Source organism: Anabrus simplex, chromosome 10 (genome assembly GCF_040414725.1).
Source record: "Anabrus simplex isolate iqAnaSimp1 chromosome 10, ASM4041472v1, whole genome shotgun sequence".
Classification (NCBI taxonomy): domain Eukaryota; kingdom Metazoa; phylum Arthropoda; class Insecta; order Orthoptera; family Tettigoniidae; genus Anabrus; species Anabrus simplex.
In genome coordinates, this window is record NC_090274.1 from 38708263 (window position 1) to 38728152 (window position 19890).

Sequence of the window (19890 nt, forward strand, 5' to 3'; positions counted from 1 at the left end):
ATTGAATAAAATTAAAACTTACAGGACATGTTTCGACCACTTAGTGGTCCTCTTCAGCTGTATAAATAAAGAACTGAAAAGAAAAACATTGACAATAAGCACGAATAAAAGTTCTTTGGAGACTCCTTTGATAAAAATGGAGGTCATCAGAATAGGTCATCTTGCCTCTCGTTCTTGTTTGGAAAAGATGTTTATTCTGCGCTGTCTAGTGGGTCTGTCTTTGAGCGCGACCTGGTGAAGTAACGATGTGATACAGTTTGACAGTTCATGGAAAGCTCTGGAGAGAAGGGAAGTAGAGTTTTATCGTCATCTAAAATAACATGTGAGGGAGGAGGGAGATTGGGCTGTGCTTCTGCGATGTCGTGTTTGAACACGTCAATGCTGAAAGATACAAAAGATTCTCTGCCATGGGATCCCATATGAAAGAGTCCAACCACAAATTCACCAATATAAAACAGGACCTTCAAATTATCTGTATGATTAATAAAGGTAATCTTATGAACAACCTGGAAAACATCCACATCGTTCTTGATAAATTGGAAAACGGTGAAGAGAATCTCAACGAAAACAACGAGCATAAAAACATCTTATATGAGAATATTAGCAAATACTTAGAATGGGTAGACATGAAACAGACTAGACGAACAAGAGATATAATCAAACACGACATCGCAGAAGCACAGCCCAATCTCCCTCCTCCCTCACATGTTATTTTAGATGACGATAAAACTCTACTTCCCTTCTCTCCAGAGCTTTCCATGAACTGTCAAACTGTATCACATCGTTACTTCACCAGGTCACGCTCAAAGACGGACCCTCTAGACAGCGCAGAATAAACATCTTTTCCAAACAAGAACGAGAGGCAAGATGACCTATTCTGATGACCTCCATTTTTATCAAAGGAGTCTCCAAAGAACTTTTATTTGTGCTTATTGTCAATGTTTTTCTTTTCAGTTCTTTATTTATACAGCTGAAGAGGACCACTAAGTGGTCGAAACATGTCCTGTAAGTTTTAATTTTATTCAATTTTGCCTGAGGCATTAATAAAGTATCGATTAGGTGGTTATTTATACTTACTTCTTGAAATAAGATTGTCGTTTGAGCAACGCAAGGCCATATTGAAGGGGTACGGGAAGTAGGAAAACAGGATGGAGATATAACGACAGTGGCGTAATGTGTACAGAACTCAGCCACCAACATGTACAACAAATTTTTTCGCACTCAAGATAAATTTGAAACCGACGGTACTGTTCAGGTTGTGCATAAGGAAAGGTCTGGCCGACCAAAAACATCAAGTCCAGCTTCCAAAGCTGCTGTGTTGCAACATTTTACTAGGTCACCTCAAAAATCTGTGAATCAGGGTATACGTGAAAGCGGGGTAAGCCGATCAACCGCACAATGAATTCTGAAGGATGAAAAGTGGAAAGTGTACATTCCAAGATCACTGCACGCTATGAACAAGGACGATCCGGATCGAAGGATGGAGTACTGCGAATGGTTTGAAGGCATGCTTCGTGAGGATGATCGATTTGCAGGGATGGTTATCTGGTCTGACGAGGCACAATTCAAACTGAACGATAGTGTAAACCACCACAACTGCGTGAACTGGGCTCCTGAAAATCCTCACGTTCACGTGAACAAACATGTTAATCTACCCGGTGTTAATGTGTGATGTAGTCTGTCATTGCGCTGTTTGATTGGCCGATTCTTCTTTGAAGGTACCATAACTGGTGAGGTGTATCTTCATGTGCTGCAAACATTGATTTTGCCTGCCATCCGAGAGGTGTTTGGAAATGAAAGATTTTACCTACAACAACAAGATGACGCTCTGCCTCACTACCACAGAGATGTCAGAGTCTACTCGGATGAAAATCTCCCTGGACGATGGATAGGTCGAAGAGGATCTGTTGAGTACCCACCACAGTCTCCAGATCTTACACCTCTTGACTTCTACCTTAGGGGACCTTGAAAAATGAAGTTTATCGACAGAAGCCAGCTACACTGAACGAGCTATGAGAAACCATCGAGGCGTCCTGTGCGGCTATCACACCAGCAAAACTGACAGCCGTAGTTCGGTCAGCAATTCACCGGCATCAACGTTGTTAGGGTGCTAATGGGGGTCACTTTGAACACACAAAATAACCTTCTCCCCCATGCAGGATTGTAATGGTATGTCCTTTTGTTCCATTAATATTGACTATCAAAGAATGTCTACATTTTCCTGGACCCTTCTGTATTTACTCAAAGTTAGTTTCTGCAGACTGAAAACAAACAAACAAAAAACTTTAACACATTCAAGCCAGCATTTGTTGGGCCGACCACATGGCCGATTTCCACATTTGGTGATGCAAACTGCTGTCTGTACAATGAACCTTCTCTACGCATTACGTGGCCATACTACTGAAGTCGGATCTCATGCATCTTGTCTACAATCGGGGCAAGCCCTATGATTTTCAGCATTTCTATGTTGGTGACATGATCTAGGCAGCTCAAGCCAAGTGACCAGCAAAGCATGCGCATCTCCATGACATGAAGTGTTTGTTCGTGCTTGACTCTTGCTGGCCAGCGTTCAGAGCCCCATACAGAGCAACTAGGCAAACAACAGTCCTGTAAACATTGGACTTCAAATGGATTGGTATCCGACGATTGCAGACAGCACCAGTATTTTGCCACCACTTCATCCAGGCCTCGCACACTCGACGTTGACCAAAGAACTTATTCTTCTTCTTCTTCTTCTTCTTCTTCTTCTTCTTCTTCTTCTTCTTCTTCTTCTTCTTCTTCTTCTACCATATCCTCATTGGATGTCGGCTGTTAGGGCGATCTGGTTCTTGTTCTCAGCAACTCGGAAAAAGAGTAGGGGTACTGATCCCATACAATTCACATAGATTCCGTAGCCAAGATATTCTCCTCCTTCCCCTATTTCTCCTCCTTCAATTTTACCTTGCAAGATAAGCTGAAGGACAATAATTGAAATTATTAGGGGTCCTCCTATTCAATACAAAGACATTTATTAATATGAATTGATCACATGTCGTTCACATGAGGTACTAGTTTTGGCACTCAACTCGTGCCATCATCAGCCAACGAGTCAAATCAGGCAAACACAAACAACTTTAAAACACACTTTAACACCTGCATAGATGAATATTAAATAAAATATGGTACATCATGATATTGCCCTTTAGTACGAAATCCTTTTTACAATGATGACTGCGTCGTTTTATACACATAGTGGTTTGTCCAGCTTGTATATGTCTTTAGTTCGTAAATCTTGTTGAAAATATGCTGCAGAGTTTTAATCTCCTGTGAAGTGAACACTTTGTTTGATCTGTGGTTTGGTTCTGAACAAATAAACGTGCATGTGATGGACTTTGTTAGACCCAAAGAATTAATTCTCACTTCAATATGGGGTTTTGGAACCTGGAGAAGAAATTAAAAGCCAAATTAGGCAAAAGATAGGAAGGAAAGAATAAAAAAAAATGATGAGAAATGACGAGAAACAACTAGAAACGAACTCACCTTTGAGCAGCCTGTTTGATCAGCTGGACTGATGGATGTGATCATAAGGTTAAGGGCCGAGGCGGAAGGGAGGAGAGGGGAGGGGAAGGGTAGAGGCGGAGAAACTGTCAGGGAGCTAGGGTGGAGTGGAAGGATGTAGTAGTGGGGGTAAAAGATGTTTTTAGGCAGTCTATTATTTTTAAACATTTAATAAAGAGATCAAAAAGAATATCAGATCTTTCGGAAATTTCATTTAAATTATAGTTAGGATTGAAATATTGATCGCAATGAATAAAACAATTTTTGACAATTTTCATGATTGGCCCTTTGTTTGCTATTTGAAGTATCTCAATATCATGTTAAATGTCAGTGAACTTATGATTAGAGTCGTGAATGTGTTGGCCTATAGCAGAAAACTTATTATATCTTATTGGGTTGACGTGCTCTGAATATCTGGTTGTGAAGCTGCGTCCTGTTTGTCCCACGTAAGAGCCGCTGCAGTCATTACACTTGAATCTATACATTCCGGATTTAGAGAATCTGTTAGAGGTATTGACAGATGCTGAATTGTGTATAATTTCTGAAGTCCTGTTATTAATTCTGAAGTAAATGTTTACGTTATGTTTTCGAAAGAGATTGGTGATTTGATGGACATTGTTACTGAATGTAAAAGTAGATGAAATTGTAGGGTTTTTTTTTTGCTAGGGGCTTTACGTTGCACCAACACAGATAGGTCTTATGGCGACGATGGGATGGGAAAGGCCTAGGAGTTGGAAGGAAGCGGCCGTGGCCTTAATTAAGGTAAAGCCCCAGCATTTGCCTGGTGTGAAAATGGGAAACCACGGAAAACCATCTTCAGGGCTGCCGATAGTGGGATTCGAACCTACTATCTCCCGGATGCAAGCTCACAGCCGCGCGCCTCTACGCGCACGGCCAACTCGCCCGGTAATGGTAGTTTTAGGTGTTTCTTTTGCGAGAGTAGTCTTAAGCTGGTGTCTGAATTTATAGATTATCTGTTCTATAAATTATCTGTTGTAACCGTTGATTTTGGCGATTACCCTTTTAGTGTTGAGTTCATTATTGAGGTCTTTCTTAGACATAGGTATCGTGAATGCACAATGAACCTTGCTATTATACACTGCACATTTGTGTGCTTGGAGGTGTATGGAATCTTGACGAATAATATTGGCAGTTTGTGTCTGTTTCTGAAGAATCTATATGATAGAGCAAAAGGGTTTCTGAGAATGGTTAAATCTAGAAAATGAATTACTTTATTATTTTTGGACTCAAGCGAAAATTTGATGTGGGGGTCGATGTTGTTTAGTTCCTGCAGGGTAGAGGTCGCATTCTTTATTTCTTCATTCATTATAACAAATATGTCGTCAATGTACCTGGCCCAAATAAAGATGTTTGGAAAAGAGTTGTTATTTATTTTTGTATATTCCAGAAAGTCTAAGTAAATGTCTGCTAGAATTCCCGATGAGGGTGATTATAAAAATGAGAAAAATTCATAAAGGAACGATCGCTTGGAGCCATGAAAGAAGGACCTTTCCATTAGATGCCCTAATACCGGGCGAGTTGGCCGAGCGGTTTGAGGCGCACGGCTGTGAGCTTGCATCCGGGAGATAGTGGGTTCGAATCTCACCAGGCAAATGTTGGGGCGTGCTTTAATTAAGGCCACGGCCCCTTCCTTCTAACTCCTAGGCCTTTCCTATCCCATCGTCGCCGTAAGACCTATCTGTGTCGGTGCGACGTAAAGCCAATAGCAAATAGATGCCCTAATATCACAGAATCGGAAGGAAACTTAAATGTAAAGGACTACAATATCGAAAGCTCATAAAACTGATCAACAATAACATTACATTGACCATTGTTGTGATGCGATTTGTCTCTTATGCTGTCACTCATCTCCGAAAGATGGGATTACTGCTGCCTCCCGAGTAAAACAGTCTGCCTGGATATTGGCGGAAGGTAGTTTTGCACATGCTATATGACTGTCTCATCAACGACGGGTATTTACAGCTAATATCTTATAATCCTAAGGAGGAGTAAGAAAGTCTGTACACACCTTGTTTCTGTGAGGCAGTAGTATTAGCAGCTGTGGCACCGTAAGCGATGAAAGGAACAGCCATGAACAATTGACACAAAGCCTGGAAGACGAGACAGCCAGCCAGCCAAGATGGTCGACAAGAACGGCCACCGAAGAAAGCTAACGTTAAAGCAAGGATGCCTTGGGTCACCTCATGGCCAATCATAATCCAGTCTGCAAAGAAACAAACAAATAATACTACAACCTGTGACAATAAAGTTCGGTGAATAGTCCTGTACTATCAACAACAATGTACGACAGTGACCTTACTGTCCTTCGAAATAGTCCCCTCCCATAATTATGCACAGCTGAGATCGGCGATACATGTTCTGGAAACTTTGCAAGAAAGCTTCCTTTGGGATGGTATTCAAAAGCCTCGTCACGTCTCGTTGGATGTCAGGAATATCGTCAAATCTCTTTCCTTTCAAAGCGAGTTTGATGCGTGACTTTTCGGCTCTCACCTTTTTCCGACGAGGGGATCCCGGAGAACGCCATTCCATGCTTTGCCGTTTCGTTTCAGTGTCGTACCTGAGACAGCAGGTTTCATCCTCAGTGACAATACAGTTCAAGAAATTTGGTGTCGCATCCACCGTTTCGACAAAATCCTGTGAAGCCTCTAAACCTGCTGCTTCTGATCGTCAGTCAAGTGATGTGGCACAAGACGAGAACACGTTTTCCCCTTCCCTAACTTCTGGGTAACGATTTGTCGCACGAATTCACGGTTAATCTGCAGTTCATCCGCTATCATGCGCACAGTTAATCGGCGATCGTTCGTGATTAATGTCCTCACTTTCTCATTGTTTTCGTCACTGACGGCGGTCGCCGGTCTTCCGCTACGGGGATTGTCAGAAACACTTTTCCGACCTCCTCGAAAACGGGCGAACCACTCGTACTGTACCGGTTACGACCTGTACATGCATATTTTTTGAGAGTTTATTGTATTTAATCATCACGCGTATTGCTCCGTGCAAGCCTGGTTTGTTTACATTCAGCGGGACGAGCGAGCAAGCTGAGGACAGCTGTATGTGTGACGTAGCTGCAGGGGCTAGCTAGATCACCCGCCTGTCATGCCACGTGCAGCTGGCCTGAACTCGCATGTTCTAGATTCAAGCGTCACACCTTCCCGAACATTCGACGGAGAAAAAATTTAAAACTCCTATAATAATTATGGTAGCCACTTGAGCAACATGTCATTTTAAAGGGAATCACATAAACGTCGCAATGCTTGAATTTCAAGAAAATCCATCGAGGGATTCAGGAGATAACCAGCTTCACGGCATATGTGACGTAGATGTCCCCAAACCGAATATAAGGAGGGCTCAATATAGCCTGATATCTCAGTCAGTCAGTCAGTCACAGTCGAGTAGTCAGCGTGGCTCTACTCGCTGCCATAATCGTCGGAGGCTATCTTCGTGTGGTTATAGTCTCACTGAGGAACTCTGAATTTCCTCGAAGTCTTTATTTACGAGTGTTGAGGAACGAATTCTTCTAAGTCTTTATAAATGGGACTTGTAATATTTACGAGTGTTGAGGAACGAATTCTTCTAAGTCTTTATAAATGGGACTTGTAATATTTACCAGTAATGGACTTTAAATTTTCGCCAGTGATTATTCAAAGACTTGTAATATTCACGAGTGATGAACTCTAAATTTATTCGAAGTTTTCATGAGCTTAGACTTGTGATTTTTGCATTGGTGAACTATAACATTATTGAAAGTCTTCATGAACATGGACTTATCATTTCCATGAGTGTTAAAGAGTGAATTCTTGAACATTGACTAGTGATTTTACTAGTGATGAGAAAACTAATTATTCGAAGTTTTCATGAACTTTGACTTATAAATTCTACGTGTGACGAAGAACACATTTTCGGAGTTTTGTGGACATTGATTCTATCAACCTCATTGTACTTGGGTAATGTGATTACCTGCAACATCGTCAGGAACCATCGGAGGTCATCCCGAGCATCGGGAATTTGAGGCGTATTCCATGCAACCAACCTGGTTGCATCTTGACGGAGTACTTGGACATCTTCTGGAACGTGTTCCAGCCGGAGCGGCCTGGTGAACTGGAGACCCGGGCCATTTAAAGGACAATGTGTAAGACAACTCCTATCTATCATGAGGTGATGTGCAATTTAATATGCAATACATGAATAAACTCTTATCAAATCAGATTCAAACTTTTCTTGTAGATAGGACAATGCCTCCTGTACCAAGCCCTGGCTAATATTCATCCAGTTTAGCCCTGAGAACTATTCCATGCTTACGTTGAAAATAAATCTTAAAGTCGGGCTCTTTTACTGGTACAGTACACACACTTCAAGGACAGTGCTTGATCTTCATAAACACGTACCAGCATCGCATGCGTTTCTTTCCGTGTCTTGCCAAGCTTAAAACAAAACTGTACATTGATCTTTTGGTCGTTCATGTTCCTGTTCGCAGTTCATAACCAACGCACTAAACACGCACTGTGTCAAACATGTCTTACACGGCACACACGATGCTCAACTGTACAACGTTGGGAGCAGATGGTCAATACCTGCTGCTACGCAGGTGCAGCTTTGTGTGTCGCCAATGTTGCTGGATCGACCGTTCTGACTTCATTAACCAAACTTTATTGTCACAGGTTGTATAATCCAGTAATACGTAAATTTGTAGCTTAAGTTATACCTAGAATACATTTTTCAGAGTAATAATATTTGTATAAATAAGTGAATCGGTACCTTACCTTCACATGTAAGCCCAAGTAGTGTTACTAAAATGTTGCAAACCTTGGGCTGGGAAGATTTGGGAGTAAGAAGACGAGATGTTCGACTACGTGGTATGCTTCAAGCTGTCAGTGCGAGCTGTCGTGGAATGACAGAAGTAGAAGAATACGCTTGCGTGGAGCTTTTAAAAGTAGGAAAAAATCATAATATGAAATTAAATGGCGCAGGCTTTTAGTGCCGGGAGTGTCCGAGGACCTGCTTGGCCCGCCAGGTGCAGATCTTTCGGTTTGACTCCCGTAGGCGACCTGCGCGTTACAATCAGGATGAAATTATGATGGAGACGACACGTATCCCCAGCCCCCTGGTAGAGAAATTAACGAACGATGGTTAAAATTCCCGACCCAGCCGGGAATCGAACACGGGACCCCTGTGACCAAAAGCCAGCACGCTAACCATTTAGCCATGGAGCCGGACCAAAATATGAAGATAAAGTTAGAATTCAAGAGGGCGGATTGGGGCAGATATTCATTTATATAATGGGGATTAAGGAACTAGAATTAATTATCAAGGGGAATGTTCGATAAATATCCAATTTCCTTGAAAATATTTAAGAAAAACTAGGTAAACAATTATAAATAAATGTAATATGAGGTAAACCTTTGATAGGGAATCCGCCACCTAGGCAACCGCCCTATATGCAGATCACTGATATTTGATTTGATTGATTTTGAGCCCTAAACTGGCGAACAGTTAGATAGACGTGATATTGAAAGATGTGTTCTGACAGTTCTTAGAGAGAAGTCCGTTTATTGTCTGCCTGGGTGGGGAGACGGAAATAGGAGGTATTTGCCATGGAGTGGGCTGGTCCACTGAGGCTGCCATGGAGATGAGCCTGCTGGCCAGCTCGTGTTGCATGGAGTTACCAAACCTCTCACTTCTGAGTTACGTACAACTGAACACAGAGGTCTGAACGACCGAACAAGTGAGCGAGAAGCGAAGGGAAGGAGAAAGGAATGTGGCAACACCGTGCAATGCTCCTCCCTCCAGCCCTACCTGTCAAAACGCTTCTTTTAATATTACGCGTATAGTTCTCTCAATTTCCTCATTAAGCAGCACCAACTCCTGACAGTAATCAGTTTTATGACTGTCTACAGTCACCTCAGCAGATGGCTCGTTACCAATAGCATGCTTTACGTCGCACGTAGTCACACCGACAACGATAACTCTTATGGCGACGATGGGACAGGAAAGGGCGGCTAGGGGCGGAAAGGAAGTGGCCGTCGCCTCAATGAAAGTCCAACCCGAGCCTGGTGTGAAAATGGAAAACCGCGGAAATCCATCTTTAAGGCTGTCGGCAGTGGGGTTCGAACCCACTCGAATACAAGCTGATAGCTACATCACACAAACCACGCAGCCACTTACTCAGTTTTCCCCGATGAAAAGCTACGCCCCTCTACCTCACTATGAAATAATGTAGACGGTTTTACATCAATCTCGGCCGTTTTTTTTTTTTTGGCTAAGGGATTTTCTATTTAAATTGCAATGTGGCAATTCGTCATAGTTGCTCGTTTTTCACCCACAAAAACAATATTTCGTTTCCCAAAGTATATAACTTGGCCTTGTATAATTTGTTACGGAATTTCCCTGGTTCAGAGACAGGTGAAAGAAGGTGCTGACTGGAATGGGTCTATCTACGATATCAAAGATTTAAACTGCAAATTATGTTACAGATTATCGGAAAGCCGGCTCCACTAATGACAGGCTATTTTTCTTTATGGATTTAAAGATTCATAGCAACTGGTGACATTTCACTTATATACCTATTTGTCTAGAGTATCAAAACAAGCTATTTCAGTTGTTGTTTCTGAGGCGTTAGAAGCTTTCTACAACAAAATCAAGGAATTGGTAAAGGTACGAAATAAAGAAAATCTTCATTTAACCTACCTAGTTAGGATAGTATTAATGTTGATGATATACAAGCAATTATGGGAGGTTAGGTGATTCGGCGAGGATGGAAGCTGGAAATGAAACTACATTAGAACACCGCTAAAAGAATATCATACAGAATTAAAAGTATTGTATACTTGCACTTTCGCTTGCGATCTAATAGTCAACTTTTACAGGAAATAAGAAATCATCGTATTCCGCGCTACGAATCTGCGTGCTCTAATTGCGTCCTTGCGCATGTGCGAACCGAAATGTTAACGAAAACAAGAAATGTTAATGAAAAGTTTCATTCACAAATGTTCAAGACATTTTGTTGATTAACATGCTCGAAAAGTTCATGAACACGCTATTTTGTTTATTAGCATACAAAAATTTTCACGAACAGTGTTTATTAACAAAGTTAAAGTGCAGATCTCCCACTCCTCCATTTTGAGCAATAGCTCCGTCTCTCTCGCTCCGCCTGTTTCCCCCTTCCTCGCTCGCTCTGCAGCGCTCCAGCATTTGAGCCGAGCTTAGCCGAGTCGTCCCGAGATAAAACGCTGGTCCAAACCGAGCCGAGTCGGACCGATGCACGGTACACAGAACCTCTATCCAACGCCCAAAATCTCACGCGTGCAAAACGAAGCATGTTCTATACCTGAACGTGATAAAAACAATGCCCATTAGTCTTTTTTGTATGGTTTTTTTTTTCGCTATTTGCTTTACGTCGCACCGACACAGATATGTCTTACGGAGACGAACCATTAGTTATAAACAGGAGCTGTATATTTAAGAATAAATTAGATAAGATGGGTGTTGTGATTAAAATGTTGTAAATTTAAAATTGTGATCGTATGTTTTCTGTCGCGTGGGTGTCACAATTCCAAGTCTAGGCTGCTGCTTAATTGTTGAATTGTGTTCTTGACGTCGTGAACAGTCGTGTGTGAATATTCTTACTTGTAGATGTGATCAGTAGGCTTTGAGAGGGATACTGCCACTCTTCATAACGTCATTTAAAAATTTAGTTTTTTTTTCATTTTTCATTTTCACGAGTTCAGACAATATCAAATCTCAATACTTTTAGTGTGTAATGTGGCATTTTTATATTATAATTGTAACAAGTTAACTTAAGATGTTTTAAGGGTAATGTATTTTTCAGTGTAATCCTTGTATGAATAGATAATGTTTCAGACATTTGACCTTAAGGTTACCTACAGACTGATGATGCCCTTAACAAGGGACGAAACATGTCCCTGAGAAGTGTATGTAGATTTAACCCACGTAGCACGTGGCTTGTATTGAACAGGTGGTGAAAATAGAATAAATAATTTTTTGTGATAATTTGCTTACTACAGAATAATTCATAAAATATCAATCAATGCCACGGTAAAGAAATCTATAAAAATTTACTTCATACATAATGAATACGTAATCATCATCATACACTATAGCAAGGCATGCACCGGCGCAAGGTACATAAGACGACTTCGCTAGGTTGACCACAGTGCAGATCTACCACTCCTCAATTTCGAGCAATTGCTCGGTCTCTCTCGCTTCGCCTGTTCTCCCCCTTCCTCACTCGCTTTGCAGCGCTCCAGCATCTGAGCCGAGCTTAGCCGAGTCGTCCTGAGACAAAACGCTGGTCCGAACCGAGCCGAGTCGGACCGATTCATGGTGCACAGAATCTCTGCGCCTCGTTTCGCATGCGTGAGATTTTGGGCGTTTTAGAGGTCCTGCTCTCAATCCTGTTGTAGTCTTTACATCCCATCAAGTGTCGCCTTCCTCTTCCTTTCTTTCCTAGTATTTTTCCTTCAAAGACATTCACTAGGAATTCATTAAGTCTCAGGATATGACCTACAAGTTTTAACGTCCTTCTTTCTTTATCTTTGAGAAGGTACTAGCATTAAGGCCTAGGACAAAGAACATATCCACAGGGCAAGCGAGCTGGATCGAAGGTTAGGGAGTTTATCATCTGCAAATTCATCAGCCATTTATTCTAACTCATCAACAAAACGTTACAAGGCAGCAATAAACGAAACTGATGAATCACCTTACAGCAATTACACCTCGAATGAGTCATGATTTACAATATTCCGTGATGTTCTCCCAACAGAACGTATTTCAACAACTGCAATTACCAAATGATTTCAGTCAAAAATACAGAAATACTAAAAAGGAAAGGCCCACATGTGGCCCTAGGCAAACAAATAAGAAAGCCATACAGGCAAGGAGCATACTGAGTTACGAGCACATATGACAGGACAGCAAACACAGAAAGCACAATAATTACCCAATCACACGCCCATTCGCTGCCACAGTCATTAACTTTTCACTCAGTATACACTGCGATGCTCGCAGCCCAGCAGCCTGGGGTTCGAAAAGAACCTCTAAGTTAATGCTCTGATTCAAGCGAAATATATAAGAATGAGAATCAACCGCTGGACACAACCAGCCACCAAGACTACACTTGAGAAGGGAAGGGGAATGAATAGGAGGATGAACAACCGATGTCGAAACAGAAAATAACAGACCAATAAGATAACACTGTGCGCACTCAAAGCATAGCGCAGGCGCACTTGAAGTGTCTCCAAGCGTCTTTAAATATCAGTGAACAATTCGGAGATAATTTCTTGTTATACAATTTTTTGAAAATAGCAGTAATGAAAAACACATCTGTGACATCCGTTATCAGTCTCCGTTGCTCACTGATTTCCTTTAGAACATCTCGATTCGTATTCCTTTGAGTCCAGCATTCCCTCGTCATTTTCCTTCAAATCCACATTTCAGTTGCTTCCAATGGATCTCTTTCGTATTTTCCAATAGTCCATATCTCACAACTAGGATCGGGCAGACCGGAATAGTCAGTTGTTCCGGAATATTAGGTGAAGTGCTTCGGTACAGTGTGCCGGCACACGGGACTGTAACTGCGTTGTAGAGAGAACTTGGTGAGGGAACATGACATGCTCCGCGTCAGCCAGGAAGTGCCGCTGTACCGGACGTGCTGTGGGTAGTTACGGCCAGTATAAAGCTGCACGGAACGTGAAGGAACAGTCGGAACACTGAAATTCGTGCCCAATAATCACGTTGAAAGGCTGCTTTTAAGTTAAGATTTGTTTCGGTCAATATGAAATACATGTAATACGGTTACAATGGCAGTACAGCTGTTTAAAAGTAACTAATCCAAGATATTTTCACCAGTTGAATGTATCGGTCTGTATTGTGGGTAATTAGGGCCAGGATAAAACTTCTTTTGCTATTTGTTTTACGTCGCACCGACACAGATAGGAACAGGAAAGGCCCAGGAATGGGAAGGAAGCGGCCGTGGCCTCATTTAAGGAACAGCCCCAGCATTTGCCTGGTATGAAAATGGGAAACCACGAAAAACCATCTTCAGGGCTGCCGACAGTAGGGTTCGAACCCACTATCTCCCGGATACAAGCTAACAGCTGTGCGCTCCTAACCGCACGGCCGGATAAAACTTCACGGCACGTGAAAAAGCAGTCGGAACTCTGAAATACACACCCAAAAAATCATCCCTAAATGTTGTTTTTTAAGATAAGAATGTTGTCATTCATTCTGAAATACATCTGTCACAATTACACTGGCAGTAGATGTGTTTACAAATGTCACAATATTATTTTCACCATTAAAATATACTCGCACAGTTGAAGAAACATTCGTCCGTACTCTATTTACGTACACAATTTACAAACGGAACACGAAAATAAAAATTTTGGGATGTTTAAGTTCGAAATGTATTGTCATTGTGCCGGTTGAAGATCCCTTTGCAGACAAAATAGAAGAACATAAATTGCATTTCACTCTCTCCGGTTTAGTTCTAGTAAAAAAGTTCTAACCAGGACTCCGATGCGACATTATGCTAAGTTTACCGTCTTTCGTACGGTTATATTACTAGGCTTCAATGAAATCACTCTTATAAAACAGTTGAAAACAAAACAGAACACATTACGTTATTCGCATGTACCGAAGGCCAGTTGCCGGTGCAACGGAACTCTCAGAACAAAGAGGATGTGACAGAACACGGGATACTCCAGCACGTGGCGGCACACTGGCGGTATCGACAGTCAGCTAGCAGGAGAAGGGCAGCGCATAGTAGCAAGTCACTATCTCGGTCTCGCTTGAGAAGGTTTCGGAACAATTGACACTCGGTGTTCCGGAACAGCGGAACATAACTGTACGCTGGCACAGTGTGCCGAAACAGGGACATAGTGCCCAATCCTACTCACAGCCATAAAGTAGTACACTCCAGACAAAGGATTTTACAAAAGCCTTTCTTGTTTCGAAACTTATATGAGTATTTGTTAACACATTTCTTTTATTTTGAAAGGCCTGTTTAGCAAGAGCTATTCTTCTTTTAATTTCCTTGGTGCACCTATTGTGTTCAGTAATAATGCTTCCTAAGAAATAGAAATATGTTGCATTTGTTCTACTTTGGAATATTCTATTCTTATGTATGTATTAGCTCCCCTGCCATGTTTGCTCACAACTAAAATGTTGGTTTATAATGTTTGAATGTATCACACATAACAGTCAACATTCTATTTAATTCCTTCTCAGAGTCTGCTACTATGGAAATGTCATCAGCAAATCTAATTCTGTGGATTCTTTCCCATAATATATATATTATTTCAGTACCTACTACAGATCCCTTACGGCGCTCACAAGTAACCGATCGTGAAAAATGAGCATTCAAAAGAAAGAGAATAGACATTAGCAGTGACGAATTGTACTCCCATTTTATAAATATCGATAATTTCTTTTAAAATGAGTTTAAAGAAATTGTACGAAGTGTGCGATTTGCAAATACTGTTGCTGTAGGAAAATACGCGCCTTCATTGCCGTCCACTTCACATTTTGGCCGCTGGGACGCCTGTTTTATGTCATTATAATATGCTGTAATTATCAGTTAAGAAAAAAGTGATCGTAAAACCAAAAATCACTTCCGGAACGTTCGTCAGTATAATAATGCACCTGCATTTGCTTCCGGTCAAATGGATACCATAAATGTTTAAAAACCAAAGATTACAGTAAGTGGTAAGAAAGACTGTCTAATATTGTACTGATTTGTGTATTCCTTAGTTCACCAGGGGACTACTCCACCACATAGTTTATGAACATGCGAGATTTCTCGCACAGGTCTCTAGTTTATCTTTATTCCCTTAGTCTTTTCCTATAAAACACATATAGCTTCTTCAATAAAAACAAGTTGAAAAGGTATGCTGAGAGTGGAAAGCCCTGCCTAATCCCTTTCTTAATTCTTTCCATTCATGTACATCCATTCACCGCTATATCTGTACACTGGTTGTTGTACATTTTCCAGATGAGCCCCCTGTATTTCCAGTCCATTCCTACTTTCTTCGTACATTTAAACAATAGTTCCCTGTTTATTATGTCAAAAGCTTTTTCCAAGTCTATGAAAACTATAAACACCTTCCTGTAATAAAAATCTTAAATTTAAACATTAAAAAAAAGTAGTCGGGCAACGCATGGAGGAATTTCATATCAAAACACGTTATTTGACCTATCTATAACGAACACTACGGATCAGCTCGAGTCCTCTGGTTTTAATTATCTTCCTTTATTTTATGAAGTTAAGAATAAGATACAACTCACCCACAAAGCTATCGGGGATGCCGAACCGCACTGCTATGACAGGGACTGTAGCTGTGAGGTAGCCATGGGAAGATCCCTGAAGAAGAGTGAGGATTATGAGTAAGATCATGAAGCATTTAGCAGTGGCGAACCGCTGGACACAACGTGAGGAAAATCGGCCTATACCACACCGCACTTGGTCATGGTCCATGTCACCCGACGGAGCGACAAACCCGTCCAGGGAATCCCCATGGAGCAGCTCTCCAGGGGCAATCATAGCCTCCGGCATCGCCTGAAAACAGAAGCAAAACAGTGAGTTTAAAAATCAAGGTCAACATCATATAACTATAGAGCCATGACCCATGGGAATACATGGAAACAGAAACGAGGACTTAACGTAAGAATCATGGCCCACAGCATCACGCGGAAGCTAAACTACGACGTAACGTAAGAATCATATCCCGTTAGAAACTAATAACACGACATGTAGGCCTACTTGGGTACAAAATATGACGACCTCCCGTCGCACCACTACTCTGCAGTGGCAGCCCGCTATCTATTAGCGGCTTATGGGATTTATTACGTCTACTGTAGCCGCAGATACTAAACCGTCTACCTCATGAGCACCAAAAGAGCCAGAGCAAAAAACATTTGTATGGGTTTCATTATTAGTCATTTTGATGTAAAGAGAATTACGGTAGAAATATGTTATAACGACAACACTCGTTATAGCCGATAGCCACACAAACCGTTTTTTGTTTTGTTGGTAAAAATGTAACATCTGCAACCTTTAGCCTGCACACTTACATGGTTAATTAACAGAATTAAGTTAAATATTCAAAAAACGTAACTGAAAGATGGTTCTGCGCTGTTTCAAGATGATAACGCGCCGCCACATCGCTCCCACGTTGCCCGGGAATGGTTCCAGGAACATGTAACGGAGGTCCAACGACTGCCATGGCCACCCAGGAGCCCCGTTATGAACCCTATCGAGCATATCTGGGACGTCCTGGAACGCAGGCTCCGCGCCATGGATCCTGCACCCACGAACAGACCAGCATTGGCGGCCGCTCTGCAAACGATTTGGTGTCAGCTGCGTCCAGAGGACTACCAGGGACTTGTCGACTCACTTCCACGGCGTCTCACTGCAGTTCGCAGGGCCAGAGGAGGCCCCACACGCTATTAGGTGACTATCCCATGACATTTGCTAAGTCAGTGTATAATTCCATGGAAATAATAAAATATATCGGTTGCCAAGAATTCTCTTCAGCCATTTTCTCGTGATGTACGATCGCAGGGGGACTTGAACAATGTTGTGCGATGGACTGGTAAATGGGTTGAAAAGTAAGGTCATAAGTTTTGCCAAGAGGAAAAGTCCTCTGTTTTAATTATTGTGTTGATGGGGTGATAATAGCTTATGGGGAGCACTGTAAGTACCTAGGTGTTCATATAAGGAAAATATAGTCATTGGGGTAATCATATTAACGAGGTTATTAAGGATACAGATCTCTCTACAGTGAGTATTTAGGGGTTGTTGTAAGGAAGTAAAGGATAGGGTTTGTCAGTCTCTGGTAATGTTTTATCTTGGGTATTCAAACGAAGGCTGGTTTGAACCTCCACAGCTCCGCTAACAGCTGTCATGAATAGCCTAGGCATCACTGAAGAGGCGTACTAGGGAAATGAGGAGTGAGGTAGCTTCCCCAATTATAGTATGGTTCCAGTGTATGGGACCCTCACTAGGACTGCTTGATATGAAAACTGGGAAAGATCCAAAGGAAAACAGCACGATTTATTCAGGGTGATTTCAGACAAAGGAGTAGTGTTACGAAAATGTTACAAATTTTGGGCTGGGAGGACTTGCGAGTAAGGAGACGAGATGCTCGACTATGTGGTATGTCTCGAGCTATCAGTGTAGAGATGGCGTGGAATGACATAAGTAGACAAATAAGCTTGAGCGGAGCTTTTAAAAGTAGGAAAGAATATAATATGAAGATAATTGGAATTCAAGAGGACAAATTGGGACAAGTACGTAGGTCGAGTCATAAGTCATGGCAACTATTTTTTTCTCACGAACAGGAGACAACATGGAAAATCAAAGATATGCATTTGGAAACGTACGATATGTACTTGCGTATGATGCCACTAGTTGGTGTATGTAAACAACAGTGTGGGTCTAAGCCTAGCGTCACAAAATGGAAGTCAACAAGCAGGAGCAACGACCGTAGGTTCTTCCACACCCGCCTTATTCGCCTGATCTGAGCCCATGTGACTATGATCTAATCCCCAAAGTCAAGAAGCCATTACGTGGACAACGGTTTGCTAACAAAGAGGACATCGAAACAGCATTTCGGGGAGAGGTGTCACACGTTAGCGATACACATGCGGCGAATGGTATTCAGCGCCTGCCCCACCGCTGGCAACGCACAGAGGAAACCTTGGGTGATTATTTCGAAGGTCTGTAACCAGTCCAGACCTGTCCTTTGTACGTAGCCTTGTGTATTTGCAGTCTATACCATAATAAAACAATGTTTATCAATGGCCTGTGTTCTGTCACTTTCCTACGAGAATCTCCTGAAGTCAGAATTTGTCTTCAGGCACTATGCATAAGTATATGCCCTATATTTCCAAATGAATATATTAGATTTTCCGTGTTGTTCGCGAGAAAAATAGTTGCCATGACTTATGACTCGACCCTCGTATACATTCATAGGACGAGAAGCGAGGTATTGGCATAAATTATCAACAGGAATGTTCGATAAATTTCTAACTTCTTTGAAATTGTAAACAATTAATAGGAAACCTGTCACCTGGGCGACAGTCCTAAATGCAGATCATTGATTGATTGATTGATTGATTGATTGATTGATTGATTGATTGATTGATTGATTGATTGATTGATCATAAACGCAATAACTCGCCCTTTCTAAAAACTGTCTGTGAAGAGAAGATGCTCTGACATGCTGATGCTCAAGAAAGCAAAAAAAAAAGTCGCTGCCATCTACTTCTTTATCTTAAGAGGTCAACAGAGGTATATAATTCTAAAAATTCTAACGAAGAGAAACAAATATAACGTTACCTGTTTAGCCGATTGAAATCATTCCAAATATCGCACAAAATCCACACACACACAAACCACCAGCAACATAGAACACAGATTGCTTTGTCCTTTCAATGATTTTCTTTCACTTCACCGTTAATCAACTGCAGATATTTCCACCATTTTGACCTCACTGTTATCAGAACATTTACGATGGTGTTATCGATATACCGTACGAGATAAGCCGTACTTCCAGAAACAGAGATAAAGGAATAAACGTCAATTGATACGAGATATCCTCTTCCGTTCGGCGACTTTTAGCAGCAGGTGTCATCACCATCACAAAGCTAAGGATATTTCCTAAAATGCCTTATTGTTCCTGCAACTGTTAAACATGCATTCATCATCATAATCATCATCATCATCAGTCGTTTTGCTCACTGCTGAGTGTCCTGACTTCATAACTCTACCATTTCTGCGTTGCAGCCTTGGAAAAATGTCTCCATCCAGAGCGGTTTTCAGCTTTCCTTAACATGATCTGAAGAGGTAGGCCAGTGATCTTCCTCGCCTGATCTAACCATCTACAGTACTTGTTTTTCTTCCTCGTGGTCTACTGCCTTCAACTTCGCCTTGCAAAATGTCTTTACCAAGTTCTCTCCTTCTCTTCGGAAAATGTGGCCAAGGAACTGGAGGTAACACTCACTCACACGGGAAGATAGACGTTTCTTGATGCTCAATTTAATGGAAACATTAGTTCCGTACAGGACACACGCAGCATTCTCCGCCAACACCACATCTCAAAGGCATCAATCCGATTTTGTCCCTAGCATTCACGGTCCAGGTCTCAGAGCCGTACAAAAAGACTGAGAACACTAGTGATTCCACCAAGCGCATCAACGTAGCTTGTGCTATTGCCCGGTTCTGCCATATTTTAGTGAGTTTAAACATTGCAGCTCGACCTATGACAATACGTATTTTGAATTATTTTCACAGCTTCCCGTCTCAATGGTGACTGA

The 19890-nt window shown here is 41.7% G+C and overlaps 1 protein-coding gene across 1 annotated transcript in view; it reads right to left on the reverse strand.

Annotated features, from left to right (window-relative positions):
- LOC136882403 (solute carrier organic anion transporter family member 74D) overlaps window positions 1-19062 on the reverse strand; it is a 61151-nt gene extending 42089 nt beyond the window's left edge. Inside the window, exons 1-3 of the mRNA XM_067155031.2 lie at window positions 18914-19062; window positions 15859-16129; window positions 5567-5761 (exon numbers count right to left, since the gene is read on the reverse strand). Coding sequence (XP_067011132.2) covers window positions 5567-5761; window positions 15859-16126 — 463 coding nt within the window. The 5' untranslated portion in view covers window positions 16127-16129; window positions 18914-19062. The remainder of the gene's footprint in view (window positions 1-5566; window positions 5762-15858; window positions 16130-18913) is intronic.
- Window positions 19063-19890: the final 828 nt, after the last annotated feature.